The sequence below is a fragment of the Helicoverpa zea genome, chromosome 13 (assembly GCF_022581195.2).
Source record: "Helicoverpa zea isolate HzStark_Cry1AcR chromosome 13, ilHelZeax1.1, whole genome shotgun sequence".
NCBI classification, from domain to species: Eukaryota; Metazoa; Arthropoda; class Insecta; order Lepidoptera; family Noctuidae; genus Helicoverpa; species Helicoverpa zea.
Genome location: NC_061464.1, coordinates 9,439,277 through 9,455,499, shown reverse-complemented (window position 1 = coordinate 9,455,499; position 16,223 = coordinate 9,439,277). Strand labels below are relative to the sequence as shown.

The following is a 16,223-nucleotide window of genomic DNA, read 5'->3' as shown; positions in this document are numbered from 1 at the left end:
CTGTGCTGTAATTTATAGTAATCTGTGTGTGGCTTGGTTTGACTTTGATTGAAGTTTGAATTTGAAGTTTCACAAATTGCATTGCGTTGCACAAATTGCGTTCTTTGTAATTTTGATTATTTATTTAGCCGTGTAATTGTGGATCACAGTTGTGGACTCATGGATTGAAATTCAGTGAAGTGATTGCTAATAAAATTAAGTGAGAAGAGATTCATTCTAATAGCGTCGACGTAGCTGAAGGCCAAACGTCCTTGTTCGAGGTTAACGAGAAGTTCTCACCTTTGAGACATTCAAGACAATGAATTCCTGGGGAAACGAGCAGTTCGGCATGCAAAACATGATGCATCCCATGCCTAATATGATGCCGAACATGATGCAACCTGGACCGATGGTACCTCCGCTCATTCCTCCGTTTAACATGATGGGCGAAATGAATCAGATGCAAATGGCGCCTATGCCTGTTGTGAATCCGCCGCAGAATAATGGCGCGTTCATAGGCCCTGTGATACCTCAAACGGAAGATGTTCCAGCGTCGGGAGCTGTGGAGGAATCCAATGAACAGAGCGAAGTGCAAGATAAGCGTCATAGTAGAGATAGAAATGAGAGACGCGATAGGGATCGCAGGGATGGTAAGTAGTTTTTTTATTACATGACTTGTAAATAAAGGGCACTAGAGTATCTCAGGTTCTGTTCAAATAACAAACAATGAAAATCCTTGTAATCAAGGCTAGTTTTTATATACATATACATATATCAGAGTCGGGTCTATGGCTTCTTGCACTTTCGTCCTCAAACCCAGGCACCACCTTAGACTCGCCGTTTGCCTCCGACTAGGTGCACTATGCTGCTCTCCTCATCGCTGCCACTGCGGGGAAGCTGTCAACAACCTCGGTCACCACAGCATGTTGTGCAGCCAGAGTGCCAGCCGCATACCACGACATGCTAACATCAACTACGTGATCCGTCGCGCTATAGTATAGTAACCTTATAAGCAATTACATGTTTGAGCCGTTTGGGGTTGAAACTCTTGGGCCGTGGGGTCCAAGCGCCCGCCTTCTTGCCAGGGATATATCCCAGCGCCTGGTTGACACTTCCTGGGACCCAAAGGCTGGCTTTCATTTCTCACAGAGGTTGAGCATTGCCAGCCATCCAACATGGCAATGCTGCCAGCCGGGTTGGCTTTAGTTACGTTTGGCAGGCGGACGGGGCTAAAAGTGGTTAAATCTTGTAGAGGGCTCCGATTATTACGCTACCACTCTTATTACAAGGTAATGGATATTTTTCCAGAAATTTACAAAAAATGTTTCTAACCTCAAATCAGATAAAACTCGTAATGTCAACGTTATTCGGTGAAACGGAACGTTAAAATGTGCGATCGACTAGCGACTACGGAATGTGTTTTAGTACCTATATCATCTGTGGTGTACAAATCCGTGAAAAGGAACGCAAAGTAAAATGTCTGCTATTTGCGTTATATGTCATTTGTGTTATGTGTGATTAGCTGTCATTCTGTTTCTCTTCGAGTTGCGTGAATTTTCTCTCTGCGCTTCGTGGTGTGTTTTTGTTAATCTTTTCGACGACTTTGGCTTATACTCTGGACTTTGATTGATTGCCTTCACGACTGACTACGCTCGTACACTGGACATCGATTTTTCTGCCTTATCGACTGACTGTTGCGGGTGAATATCCCGGACACCAATTTTCTGCCTACCAACCATGTCGAAGTTTCCATCAAGACGTTCTGCGGCTGAGGGCCAAGCTCAGCAACCGACGACCCGTTCCGTGATCGAGGATGAACCTCGGCCATCCACGACCCGTTCCGTGGTTGATGACGAACCTCGGCCATCCACGAGCCGTTCTGTGGTTGATGACGAACCTCAGCCATCCACGAGCCGTTCCGTGCCAGAGGACGAACCGACGTCATCTACAAGCTGTTCGAACAGTTCAGAGGACGAACCACCTTTGAAGCGACGATTAGTTGTGGCGGAAGTGCGTGCAATGTGGAATTTAGTTAAAGTCTTTCAAAGACTAGGCACTCGTGAGCAAGCTGTGGCATTTGCAGAGGAAAGAGGGATGATAAAAAAAGAAAAAATATGTCACTATCACAAAAAAGGTATGACGGTTGAATACTCAACAAATAAAACGGTGGGATCTTTTGTATGTAATAGAGGGCCATGCCGATCCAAATCCAAAGTGAGCCGAGGCAAAGGCACTTGGTTTGATAATATTAAAATAACGATGCCACGGGTATTTTACCTCATGTATGCGTATGCTAACAAATTTAGCTATGATCGCACAAAAAAAGAAGATTACACAGAAGGAGAACACTGCCTCTCTAGCGCAACCATACATGATTGGTTCAACTTCTACAGAGAGGCAGTTGTAAGCTACCAAAAAAATAGAGAAGCACTTGCCGGGAAGATTGGAGGTCCCGGCAAAATAGTACAAATCGATGTAAACAAATTTGGGAAACGAATTGAAGGCCACTGCATCCTGGGAATGATCCAGGATGGGAGTGAGGATCTACGTCTGGAAGTCTGCCCAGACAATCTTCGCTCAACTGAAATTCTAGTGCCACTAATAAAAAAACATGTTGCTGAGGGCACAACAATTCGTACTGACTACTGGCAGGCCTATGATTGTCTGGGTGACCATGGATACATCCACCACAAGCTGAATCATAGTCACCCAGATGACCCCTTTGTTGCTGAGGATGGGAATCACACAAAGCGGATCAAGGCACAGTGGCGTGTTTTAAAACGTTTTTTTAGTAAAGATAATTATAATAATCGTACACATATTAATGATTTGCTGTATGAATTTCTGTGGAGAAGAGAAATAGACAAGAAAAACCGTGATCCTTTTGAGGAATTAATAAATGTTGTTAATAATTATTCATTTAATAAATGAAAAATGACTGAAATGGGAATCCGGTTCCGGCGATCGTAGCATAAACAAATACTAGTGTAATAAGTGTTAAATAAAAGTGTCACAACGCAAAATCCACCAGAACAGAGGATAGAAAACGAAATAAATGTGTGAATAAAGCGCGAAACAATATCCTTGGAATAAAAAGTGCATTATAAAATTCAACAAGATAACCTAAAAGTGAAAGTCTATTCTATTCTATTTTTGTATATGGCAATCCGATATTAGTCATATCAGTAAGCAGTGCCACCAACTACTACACCAACAGGCTATAGTGGTACGGCCACGTAAAGAGAAGACCACCTGATTACGTAGGAAATTTGGCTCTGCAACTTTCCATCCCCGGTCGAAGATCGAGAGGGCGCCCCAAGACCAGATGGCGGGACGTAGTGTCGAAAGACTTGAAAGAGTGCCAGGTGTCCGAGAGCGACGTCACGGATAGAGCGAAGTGGAAAAGAAAAATAAGGAACGCTGACCCCACCACCATGTGGGATGCATAGTAGGAAAGAGAGAGTAAGCAGTGCCACCAACATAACCAACAAATCTGTCAGTAGCAACAACGTCTCTTTAACACTGACACTGACGCAGTGGGTGTGGCAAGCCACAATAATCCGAAATACTACTTCTACCAGTGCTGTCAGTAAACAAATCGAAAAATGGATAAAAGTATGGAATTATTATTGGCAAAACTGGATGACAAATTGAACCAGCAAACCAAAATCATAACAGTGTCAGTGACGCAAAATGTTATGGAAGCACTAGATGAGCGATTATAAATAATAACGGAAGAAAATACAATGCTTAAAGAAAAAATATCAATATTAGAGCAGAAACTTAAGGTGATTGAAAGGGAAAAAAGAAAATTCAACTGAGTCTTTTTTGGCATTACAGAAATCGAAAAATCTGAAGCGGTACTTGTAGACCATGTCAAAGATACAATTCAAGAATCAGGCACCCATCTAAATAGCCAGGAAATTAGTAATATATATCGAATTGGTAAGGATAAAAATGTCAAGAACCCTTATGCCTTTTCCATCATATAATTTCAATTTTCCCTTCCATCTTATCGTACTTTCCATCACATCACTATGGAAAAAACACTTGATTTTGAAAAACTAATCAAAGACTACTATACTAAATAACGTTTACAAGAAAAGACATGCCAGGAAGTGGACCTGGATGTCGCCCGATGGGACCTACCGTAATGAAATAGACTTCATAACCAGTAATCGACCCGATTCCTTTAAAGATAATAGCGTAATAAATAACTTTAACTTCAATAGTAACCATCGCATGGTCAGAGCTATATTATCTGACAAACAGCAAAAGAAACAAAGGAAACACTTCCATCATGGGAAAAATGTGGTGGACAGCCGATATAACGCCTCAGAACATCACGACACCCGAAGAAAAACATAAAACACAAGAAACTTACAACAGAGAAATAAACAATATGTACTACAGAAAAACAACCAAGACAAAGATAAACAAATGTACACTAAGCCCTAAAACAAAGGATCTCATTCAAAAAAGAAAAGAACTACTCATGAATAGAAAAAGTAAAGCAACATTAACGGAAATTACTAAACTAAGCAAAGAAATAGGCCGCAATTTAAAACAAGACAAGTTGAATAAAAGAATCAAAATCATTCAAAATCACATTACTAAAACTGGGGGTATTAATAAAGCACTCAAAGAAATAAGAGAAGTGACGTCATGGGTCCAAAAATTAAAAAAACAAAAACAACCAGGAAGAAACAAGAAGACAGCCAATTTTAAAGATAGCAACAGACGATTACCGAAAACTATACTCCACCGGAAACACCTTAAAATTCAACGTAAACCTCTTTGATTAAACGGAAGATATCCCTCCGATTCTTGAAAGAGAAGTCCAACATGCGATTGAGACTCAGAAAAATGGACCTGATCATATAACTAATGAGATGATGAAAGCAACATTGTCAGAAACAACATCAAAACTAACTATCTTGTTTAATCTTATCCTAAATACGGAATACATACCTTCACAATGGACATTAAGCTCAATAATACTCATCTACTAGAAAGGAGACAGATTTGACATGGGAAATTATCGGCCAATAAGTCTCATGTCAAACTTATACAAGGTGTTCTCGAAAATAATACTAAAACGCATCACTACAAAACTCGATGAACAACAGCCAAGAGAACAAGCTGGATTTAGATCGGGGTTTGCAACTATAGACCTATAGGTTTGCAACTAGATATACATGTGGTAAATCAGCTTGTTGAAAAATGTCAGGAATATGATTATCCAATATACATGGCGTTTGTGGATTATATGAAAGCATTCGACTGCCTAGAACATCATTTCATTTGGGAAGCCCTGAAAAACCAAGGAATAGAAAGCAAATATGTAAGGTTAATAAAAAAGGTATATGCAAACAGCAAAGCACAAATAAAATTGGAAACAGAAGGAGAAATTTTCTCCATACACAGAGGAGTGAGGCAGGGAGACCCACTCTCTCCAAAACTTTTCTCCGCCGTGTTGGAGGAAGTCATCAGGAAGATGGAATGGGATAACTTAGAGATTAACATAAATGGAACACGTTTGAATCATTTGAGATTCGCGGACGATATTATACTTATATCAGATAATGCAGAGTGCCTTAACAACATGCTCCAAGATTTGTCAAATGAGAGCAAAAAGGTGGGCCTAATAATGAACAAAACAAAAACTAAAATAATAACAAATATATCACAAATAAGTGTCAGGAAGAAATAGAATATGTAAATTCCTATATATATCTCGGCCAACTTGTTGCTTTCAACAACCATATAGATGCAGAAATAGAAAGGCGGATAGCCAATGCCTGGAAACGGTTCTGGTCTCTCAAAGAAGTGCTAAAAAGTAAACAATATACTACTGCAATGAAAAGGAAAGTGTACAACACATGCATATTACCCATCCTCACTTATGGTTGCCAGACCTGGGCCAACACACAGAAACAAAGCCAAAAACTGACCACGTGCCAAAGAGCCATGGAGAGGAGTATGCTGGGCTTCACCATAAAAGACAGAAAGAGAGCTATAGATTTAAGACAAATCACGAGACTAGAAGATGTCGTAGTCAAAACTAAAAAAACTTAAGTGGAGATGCTCAGGCCACAGGATGAGAGAGAGAGTAGGAATAAATGGACGAAAGATATTACCGAATGGAACCCTAGATTTCAAACAAAAAGGAAACGAGGAAGGCAAGGAAAACGTTGGTCTGATGACATAAAAAAGAATGCAGGTATACTATGCCATAGATTTACTTACACAAGAGTAAAATGGAAAGAGCTGGAGGAGGCCTATGTGTCACAAGGACACGCTGACATCAAACCAGAAAGGAGAAATTAAGAATAGTAATAGAATTATGAAATAAATACTTACGATGTAAATGCATCTACATAGTTGCATGCTAAAAACTTAATAATAAATTGTACACATTTATGTTGGCAATAAAGGCTTAATAAGGCGGATGACGGGGAGTAGCGACCCTGCGGTTCTATATAACCGAGTGCTCCAGGGAGAGTATACTGTCCCCCATCTCCGGCCTGCCGGAGTGAAGCATGACGGGGGATAGGCCTCCCGCCTCTTGGCTTGCCTTCATCGACCGGTCAGAGTGGAGTCGCTAGAGCAGGGTTAGCAGCCATGTTCGGAGGGTAGGTGCCTCGTGGTAAGTGGCGAGTGGGCCGGTGATGCTGGACCCACAGGGAGCGCGTGATCTGCGTTTAAAGTCTGCCGAGGTATCCTCACCCTTCAGCCGCTCATGTACCTGTTGCCCTCTTGTTGCGATTTAGCGACTGATTCCCGGGGGCCCAGTAAGTGAGTCTCCACCTGCCATTTTTACATGTATTTAATACATTGTCATCGGCAGGTGCCATAGTTCCCGTAGTTTCCCCATTTCTAGTCCACTAGCATCCCATCTTGTGATGGCCCGAGTAGTTTTCATCCATAGTTAGCAATAGTTTAGCACAGAACCGGGGATTGTCCTTGGGTACATTTCTATAGTGTATACAGGGATAATCCTCGGTTTTGTGTTACCATTTCATTAAAGTTGTCTCAAAAGTGCTTCAGCGTGTTGGCTTCGGCCCTACGTTCGCCTCCCAAAAATCCGGGACTCTATAGTCCCGAGGTCTGGTAGAGACATACAACATAAAATAATAATAAATGTTAATATTTATTGTGGTTTCATTTTTATAACAATCCAGAGAGATATAGATTCTACTATAATGTTATTTCTCTTATTATGCAAGAGTGAGCAAAGCGAGCTCGGGACTTAGGGCACCCCGACTCGGACAGGTTAAGCTTCCCCCTCTCCCCCCCCCCCTTCTTTCCTCCGCTCCGCCTATCAAACGATACTAAATTTTTACTGTTAAAATTAAAAATAACATCTGGACTTGTGAAATGCTGTAAAATCAAAAAACCTCTTTATATAATACTAGCTTCCATTCGGGGCTGCGCCCGCATGGTGTGTTGATAAAAAGTAGCCTGTGTGTTAATCTAGGGTATCACCTATCTACATACCAAATTTCAACTGAATCGGTCCAGCCGTGTTTACGTGAAAGAATAACAAACATACATCCATACATTCTCACAAACTTTCATATTTACAGTATTAGTAGGATGGTTTGGTATTTTCGTTTTCCAAATACACACATCAAAAGTGTCTAGGGATCAACATATATTTTTGCAATAACTTTTCTCCTGATTGATATTAATTAAAATTTTCTTTAAGGATTCATCAAATAAAGTGTTTTCGTTTGTCACAGTAACGATAAACCAAGTCACCTTTGCACTAATAAAGAAATTTGCCATTTTCCTAATAAAGGGATTTTTGACATTTGAAACACTAACACAAAAGTTCGAAAAAAAAGACTGAAATAACAGTTTTCTTTAAAAGTTTATTGGGTAACTTAAACAATTAATAATCCGTGTTTCTACCGCGAACACTAACAACACAAGAACATCGGTTTGGCATACTCAAAATGAGTTCATCCAAATCACGATGTGGAATGGCCGCCCATGTTCGTTGCAACAACAAAAAAAGGTCTTCTTGCGACTGGATACCCTCCATATTCGGCAGAGCTCTTCTCTGTAGCATATCCCATGCATGCTCAATCGGGTTCAAGTCTGGCGACTGAGCAGGCCAGGGCAGGACATTGATGTTAGCTGCCGCGAGAGTCTGTCTTACAACTCTTGCGGTGTGCGGTCGTGCATTATCATGCATTAACTGAAATAAGGGACCGATTTGCACTTGTAGAGGAACGATGACGTCTGATACAATCGTCTCAGCATAAATTTGAGCGTTGAGGTTGCTTCTGATCCAAATCAACTCAGTTCTTCCGCCGATCCAAATACCCGCCCATACCATGATGGTTCCACCACTATAAGGATGGACTTCCTGGCAGGATTTTAATCGCTGTTGGCGTCCAGGGGTTCTCCAGTGTCGTATACGTCTTGTATCCGGTCTCATACCAAAACGAGACTCATCAGAAAAGCACACGAAACGCCATTGTTCTTCTGCCCAATTTCTGTGTTCAAGAGCCCATTGATATCGAATCCTACGATTGTGCATTGCTATAGGTGGTACCCGTAGCGGTCTTCGGGAATGAAGGTTCACTTCATGCAAGCGGTTTCTGACTGTTTGGTCGCTAATTAAGTTCCCTGAAGAGTGATGAAGCCTCACGGCTAACATCATGGCGGTTATTGTTGGAGCTCTTCGAGTTAAGATTTGAATGTATCGGTCTTGTCTCCGTGTGGTGCAGCGATACCGTCCTCCATGGCGCTCAGCTACGGTACCAGTGCTTCGGTAACGTGTCCAAAGTCGACTGATAACACTCTGACTTGTATTCAGAGCTAAAGCCACAGTACGTTGCCGGGAACCAGCTTCTATCATTCCCACGGCTCTGAGCATTTCTTCCCTGCTTAAATGACGTCGCCGCTCCATAATAACGTTGGTTTTAATCAGTAGTAGGGAAACAGTAGCACTAATAATGTCTTCAATGCGTTGTATGTGTTTATAGGGAAAATATTGACAGCTGATTTTCATCTTTTACTCGAATTTGATTCACAGTTCCTGATTCAAATTATGAAATGCACCAAAAAGGATCCATATAAATTTATAAAATCATAAATTTATTACAAAGCCACATCTCAATCTCAAGAAATCCGCATAAAAATGCTTGATCCCTAGACACTTTTGATGTGTGTATTTGTTAAGTTTGTCTATAAACATTTCAGACAGGGGACGTCGTCGCTCCAGGTCTCGTACCCGTGACCAGAAGGACCGAGGAGGCAGGAACCGCAATGAGCACCGAGAGAGACAGTCCAAGTGGGACAACAATGATAGACTCACTCAGCAGCAAAACCTGCAGGCACATAATAATATGATTATGCAAGGTAACAGCCATTTTCTTCATCAAAAGTTAAAGCCAAAGTAAAAGTCAAAGTAATGTCTAAAGTAAAAGTAACAGTCAAATTCAATTTTTCTATTAGTTTTGCTGTCACTTTAGCCTTGAAAAAATGTATTTGACCGTTACTTTTACTTTAGACATTACTTTAACTTTAACTTTTGATGAAGAAACTGGCCGTAAGTCACGTTGTGTTATCATCTCATCTGCCTTGCCTTTTCCCAACTACTTATTGCATTGGAGTTAGCTGATTACCATGTTTAACATAGAGCAACTGCTTATATGACCTTAGCCCAGTTTTATTTTCTGTAATAGTATTATCTCAATAAAACTATTGTTTTTGATGAATTTTTAAGTAAACTAATTTTTTATTGCCTTCAGTAGACAGTAGGCTATACTTTCATAAACCGGGTTTTGCATGTATAGCAGATTAAAGAATGGCTGCCTATGAAAATGTATACATATATTGTTATATAAACTCTTTCTTCTTTCCTTCATTGTATTCATGGTAGCGTTCTAAGTGAAATGCTAATGGATTTTTATATGTGGTTTAACTAAGTATCTCATAATTTCTCCAGGAAATCAAATGATGCAGTACAACAACATGATGCAGAACATGCAAAACATGCAAAATCCCATGATGAACCAACCAATGGACATGCCAGGAATGGCCCCCATGAACTACCAGGCCAACATGATACAACAAATGATCATGATGAGCCCAACTGTGCAGATGACCACCCAGTCTCTTTACTTCTCCAACGGAGTCGTACTCCCCATGCTCCCTGGTACCACAGTCCCACCACGAAGGGACCCACTTCCCGGGTGCCGTACCATCTTCATTGGAGGCCTACCCCCTGGTATAGCCAAAGAGACCGTTCGTGAAATATTTGAAAAGTTCGGTCCGGTCGACGATGTGAAGTTGCATAAGCAAGGAGTTTGTCATGTGCGGTTCCAGAAGCCAGAAAGTGTGGAACACGCTTTCTTCATATCTGGATGCCGTATCAAGTTTTATAATCAGCAGGACAGCGAGGCTGCCACTATTTTCATTGATTATGCTTTGGTAAGTGTAAGTATTATATACCTAGAAATAGGTGGAATAATGGATAGGGGAATAGTTAGTTACTAGCGAGTTGCTTCCTCAAGTTTTTATTACTGTGTGGCCTGTCTTTTCCCAGGCTCTGTACTGTCTATGTACCAAACATAGTTAGAATTTCCTAACTTCCCTATATTCTTCTAGAACCGTGAGGATCAGAATGAACACGAAAAGAACAAACGCAAGAGGTCTCCCACTCCACCGCGTGTGGAACAGTTCAGTGCAAACACTCTTGTGGCTATAGGGGAGAAGATCAAAAGTGACAATGAGTTCGCTGAGGCTGCACCAGTGAGTATTATAGCTGAATAATAAAATGAAGTTCACATAAACAGAAATGACGTGGTCCAGTACCACGTTTACGTACAGAAACTTAGGTGAGCCACTCATCTTAGGTGAGCTCTACTCATATTTGTAAATGGCCTCATTTTCACTCAAATTTGTGTTTGTATCAAAGAGAAATGTTGAATTACCCAATTTCGATTTTAACAAAAATTCTGAATTATTGAAGTGTGCACAAGTTGTTATATAAACATTCTGCAATTTTTTAGGTCTGCATCAACATAACCCACTTATTTTGCTGTGCCCGACAGGGTCCATGTGAACTATTTATAAGTACTACCACCTAAGAATACGTGTGGAAAGCAATAAAAGTATTGACTATGCGTAATTACGTTTATTCACTTTTTTTACTATCATACATTTGGCCAGCCCATTGCATATTCTCGTACAATATACAATGCAAAACATTAGCACATAAATACGTAACCATACATATTCCCTCTCCTCAGACCCTAGCAGCATGGCTTGAACGTGGAGAATGCAACAAGAAAAACGCGAACACCTTCTACACATTAATCCAAGCAGCCAACAACCAGCTCCGAAGACTCTTCAACGAGAAAATGCAAATAGATGACGAGTACCAGACCCTGAAGAACAGTATGAAGGACAAGTTCGGACATATTGTTACGCAGTGTAAGTAGATAGAGTTTGTATAGCTTAGAATATTTGAGTCACATTGGTGATCCAATGTGTATGTATGCTGATGGGAGGAGGATTCAAGACTTCTGAAGGAGATTAACCAAGAACCATCATTTTTTTTTCTAGATATAGTAGAATAACTGGTATATATGCTGTATTGTTTAGCTATACTGGTGAAGAAATTGGAGGCTGCTGCAAGGAGTGTGTGCGGTTCCTAGAGTAGCTTCTTTTTTTATTTCTTGGCAACAGCTTGGTGATAGATAAGCAGCTGGAAGACATAATAGGTGTTACAAATGACAGTTTTGGAGTTTTCCTGACATTTTCGTTTTATTTTTATACGTAAGTAAGCTTTTTAGGAGCGAGTGATGCAGTTCTTCCCACGAACGTGTTCTACGTGACTTTCTTGAGCGATTGGCGTTTGAGTTATTTCCTCAGAAAAGGTTTTCAACAATATGGACCAGTGAAGGAGATAGTGGCGAAAAGGGGCGAATGAAATGAAGACGAATTCAGGGTACGTTAGGTTACGGGTGAAAGACCCACGCTGCTATTTTTCTGCAATTTAAATGAAGGCAATGTAATTTGATACTGTAGGGTCCAAATAAGTAGCTGATGCCTGCTGTAGCTGATTATCTCAACTGTCTTCTCATCGAGTGAGCTGCAGGCTTAATCACCTAGCAACCTAGGATCAGAGTTTCTCAATTTAGCCTGACGACCTCTGAAGTAGAATAGTAACGACGACTGCTACTGGGTAGCAGTTGAAGCGCGCTTCATCTACCCTCCCAAGTAGGGCTCCCAAGTAGCTGTGATACCACAGACTTCCAGACTTCGAGCTGCTTTGTGAGTTTCTGAAAACACTGTGTAACTGGTGTAACAGGTAATGTAGGTAATAATTTGCTGCAATCCATACAGATGTAGCTCCCGATTTGCCTAGCGTCTGTCACGTGACTTTCACTGCGGAGCACTAAGCAGGAGGAGGTACACCTGGGGAACACGTACGTGACCGCTAGGCTTACAGAACGACAAAGTGCAGATGCAGCTTTGATAGATTTGCTAGGGTAGGTTTAACAGAAGTTTCTGCTGCTGTTATTTCAATAGCAGGTTTAGCAGAAGCTTTTATAAAGCGCGACAACTGCGGATGGTGGATCAACACAATGCAGAGGACCATGGAGGTAGAACATCATCTTCAAAAATCCCAAAGATAAGGGTTGAGAAGGTATCATGTAAATAGAGAGGCTTTTGTCCAGAAAGCAGATTAGGCTCTCCAAATGTTGTAAAGTTTTCTACCAGCCTCAATTAAACGCGTTTTTATGTGAGTATTCAACTACAATCAAAATGAGGATGAGATTGGTAAAAAAATAATAGAACTACTCACACTGATCAGTGAGTATGAATGCAACCAAACTGCATAGGAATTGCAAGCAGGTAAACCATTATTCACTCTGCAGAAAATAATATAACGGCTAAATCACCAGCTATTTAATCATTTGCCGTAAAAGTTAACTAGAAATTTGCTGCTCCTTCCAAACTTGGATTGTTAGCATGAAATGTCAAGGTGGACTATACAAGCATTAGCTACCATCGCTGTTTCCTGATGCATCTACAAAATGCAATGTCAATTTCTAAGCTAAAGCAAGATTAACAAACAAAATCATGTAGATTTTTCATCAACATTGACATTTTATATTTTGTTTGCATACAACAGACCTCCATACTGCAGATTTGGCATTAATGCATAGTAATTAAGTCAAACAGAGTATAAAATGTCGGTGTTACTATTTTAATGTAAACCATTTGTCAACGCCAGTCGAGCAGGTAGCGAAAATTCTGACGGCAGCTAAGATTCAGCGGGTTTCCGACCATTTCTCCAAACAGCAGCGCCGGAACATTGAGATGTGGCTCAAAATGACTGAGGTACGTAACTTTTTTAATATGCAAGAGCACGTATTAAAATATACATGTTCTTATATAAATGTCTGCCTGTCTGACCTTTTCTAAGGAGGTTTATAAAACTAAACTTTTTGCAAGCTTGATGTAAGCAACAATGATGTTGGCTACATCACACAGGTCTGTTTCAAAAGTGCACATGTTTATTATGCACTAGCTTCCAGCCGCCGTTTCACCAGGTTACCGAAGGAACTATTTCCCGCATCTGGATAAAAACTAGCTTATATGTTACTTTAATTTATAGCTAGATTACTGCCAAGCTTCATCAAAATCCGGTCCGCCGTTAACGCCTGAAGAATCAATAAAAATACGCACAAACATGTGTGATACACAGCTAAAAGAAGTTCTCGAGGAATGCAACAGCCTTCTAGATCAGTAATAAAGGATATTATGGTAATGAGGCGAATCGAGGGGACTTCGGATAAAGTTTTTATTTTCACATCGGGATCTGGTAAAACCCGAGACCTAAGTCTAGATTGGTAATGGTGAGTTAATATAGCGTGAATTGGCGTAACATGGGCAGTTTTTTCTACAAGGAGTATTCGAGAGCTTAATCTTCAAGTGTACGTCTGCTACGACGGGTAAAGTATTTATTTCCAATCTGCCAAGTATTGCTATATTATCGTGATGGCTTCAAGTTATAAGAAACCAAGTCGCGAGCCGTCAACGGGAGCCTTTGCATCATGTGCGAGTTGCTTCTTCAATCTTCGAGTCTTCAATTCACCAGTCATCAGCTTCAGAGGCAGACTTCGATTCCTGAGCATCAGCAGATATCTTCGAGCCTGATCATCATTGGTCTTATAACGTGGAGCCATCACTTTATTCCCAATTGTTATAACAACAAGATTTACTTTATTACTCAACAATATTTGGCAGGTTGGAAATTTTTCAATTTTCGTTTTTGGACGAAGAAAAAACAAGATGGCGACGTGGTGACCAGCTCTTCGTAAAATGGAAAAATATGAACAAATAATATAGTTTTTAACAAAACATGCTAATCATAGGAATTTCACAGGAATTGGACAACATCCGAGAGGAATATAATTCTCTATTTGATGAAGATGAAAATGAAAAAGTGGGATCGAAGAATACGGTCCCCTTGGAAAAATATGAGCAGCTGAGAGTAAGTACTTGACAGTATGATGTATAAAAAAGGCACCTTTATGTTTTATCATCTGCCTAGTCCTTTCCCAACTAATTGATTTCGGTTCCCTGTCTAACCACATGCAGCTGAGCACCAGTGTACTACATGGAGCGATTGCATACCTCTTTAATGCTGTTACCTTGGCAACCTGATAGCTCATAGGAATTAAACGTGACGGAGGAACTCGTCATGACAAGATGGTCACCCATTCACTGACAGACCCCGCCAAGCGTGTCTTAACCTTATGATCGATCGCTGATAGGTGTTGTTGTGTAATGTGCATTAAAAATAATATTCTGTTAACAGGTGGAAAATGAAAACCTATCCTATGAGTTGGAAGGTTATAAGAATGAAGCTCATTTGGCCAAGGACGAAGCTGAGAGAAAATTCGAGAAGTTCAAGGCTCACTTCATCGCTCAACAAGCTTTGCAGCAAAATAAGCAGGTAACTAAGTAATCTAATTTGATACATAAAATGATACGTGTGAGTGTTTATCCCATCAGTAGCTCATCGTGGTCCTATCCTGATTTTAAAACAGTTTCATTTTAAGTCAAATTACTTTGCTTGTACGAAGTTAGCCACTGATGTCTTTGTTTTGTTCATAAAGTCTATAGTTGCCAACTTCGGACGAGCAAAGCTGCTCGACGATAGTTCACATTGTTTATAAGCTCCACTAAAATTATTTCTTTCATTCCAGGTATACCCACCACTACCGCCGCCGCCGATGCCAAACCTGACCCTGGACACGCCCGTGAAGCCACAGCCCCCACCCCCACTACCTGACGACCAGATCACATCTTCAGAAGCAGTCATTACTTCTTCCGAAGCCAAGCTCATCAGTTTACTGTCAGCGTTCCTCATGGTTCATCCGCGAGGGGCGACATTAGACTACCTAGCGTCATACGTGAAATCTTTAACCCCAGGGGTCACTCAGTCGACTGTTCTAGAAGTTCTGAAGAAGTATAATGATGTCTTTCAACGTAAGACTACTGGAGTCGGCGCCTGTATTGAACATAAGTGGTGTTTTACCATTTTTGATAATATGAAAATAGATTAATTGTGACATTTAAATAAAACTACTTTTACGGATTTTATCGCGTTATATTAATATTATTTAATCCCGACGTTTCGGATCCTTTACAGCATCCATGGCCACGGGTCACTGCCCGTGACCATGGATGCTGTAAAGGATCCGAAACGTCGGGATTAAATAATATTAATATAACGCGATAAAATCCGTAAAAGTAGTTTTATTTAAATGTCTAATATTCGCGTAAGTGTCAGAAATCAATAGATTAATTGTGTGTAATGAATAATGTCAAGGGTTTAGTGTGTAATAAATGATTTTGGTGGACTATGTATTGTTGTTTTTTATTCGTTATCCCTCGCAGTAAACGTACCAATATTACACGCATGAAAATGTTTTAGCAGATAAACCTAAGCTCTAGAAAACAAATACACATCAATGTGTCCTGTGTAAATAATGTCGCATCGAACAAACATAGATGCAGTAATAATTAACTGAGACAGTAAACTTACATAGCTTTATTTTTTCATGTATTTTCAAAATTACACCTTATATTTTTGTGATAGCAGCTAGAAAAAAGTATGCAAAAATTCTCCTGTGAACCGTACTGCAACATGACTGCATGAGTGCATATTAGGGTGCGTCCACATCTGGCGAATGTGCCGCTCG

At 40.4% G+C, this 16,223-nt stretch overlaps 1 protein-coding gene across 2 annotated transcripts; it reads left to right on the top strand.

The window, feature by feature from the left end:
• Positions 1-46: 46 nt before the first annotated feature.
• On the top strand, positions 47-15,888 carry LOC124635592 (ecto-NOX disulfide-thiol exchanger 2-like). 2 transcript variants are annotated; one of them, XM_047171518.1, is made up of 10 exons: positions 47-629; positions 9,196-9,354; positions 9,944-10,428; positions 10,606-10,749; positions 11,250-11,433; positions 13,244-13,350; positions 14,399-14,506; positions 14,834-14,971; positions 15,225-15,579; positions 15,822-15,888. In XM_047171518.1, exons 1-10 carry the CDS (start codon positions 299-301, stop codon positions 15,824-15,826), a joined length of 2,016 nt encoding a protein of 671 aa, XP_047027474.1. In that variant the 5' UTR covers positions 47-298; the 3' UTR covers positions 15,827-15,888. The 2 variants fall into 2 exon arrangements, with proteins under 2 accessions (XP_047027474.1, XP_047027475.1); XM_047171519.1 differs by lacking the exon at positions 47-629 and adding an exon at positions 3,067-6,202.
• Positions 15,889-16,223: the final 335 nt, after the last annotated feature.

Coding starts and splice junctions, on each gene's coding strand:
- LOC124635592 (XM_047171518.1), top strand. CDS start 299: ATGAATTCCTGGGGAAACGAGCAGTTCGGCATGCAAAACATGATGCAT. Junction 10,429..10,605: donor TTTTCATTGATTATGCTTTG/GTAAGTGTAAGT, acceptor ATATTCTTCTAG/AACCGTGAGGATCAGAATGA. Junction 10,750..11,249: donor AGTTCGCTGAGGCTGCACCA/GTGAGTATTATA, acceptor CCCTCTCCTCAG/ACCCTAGCAGCATGGCTTGA.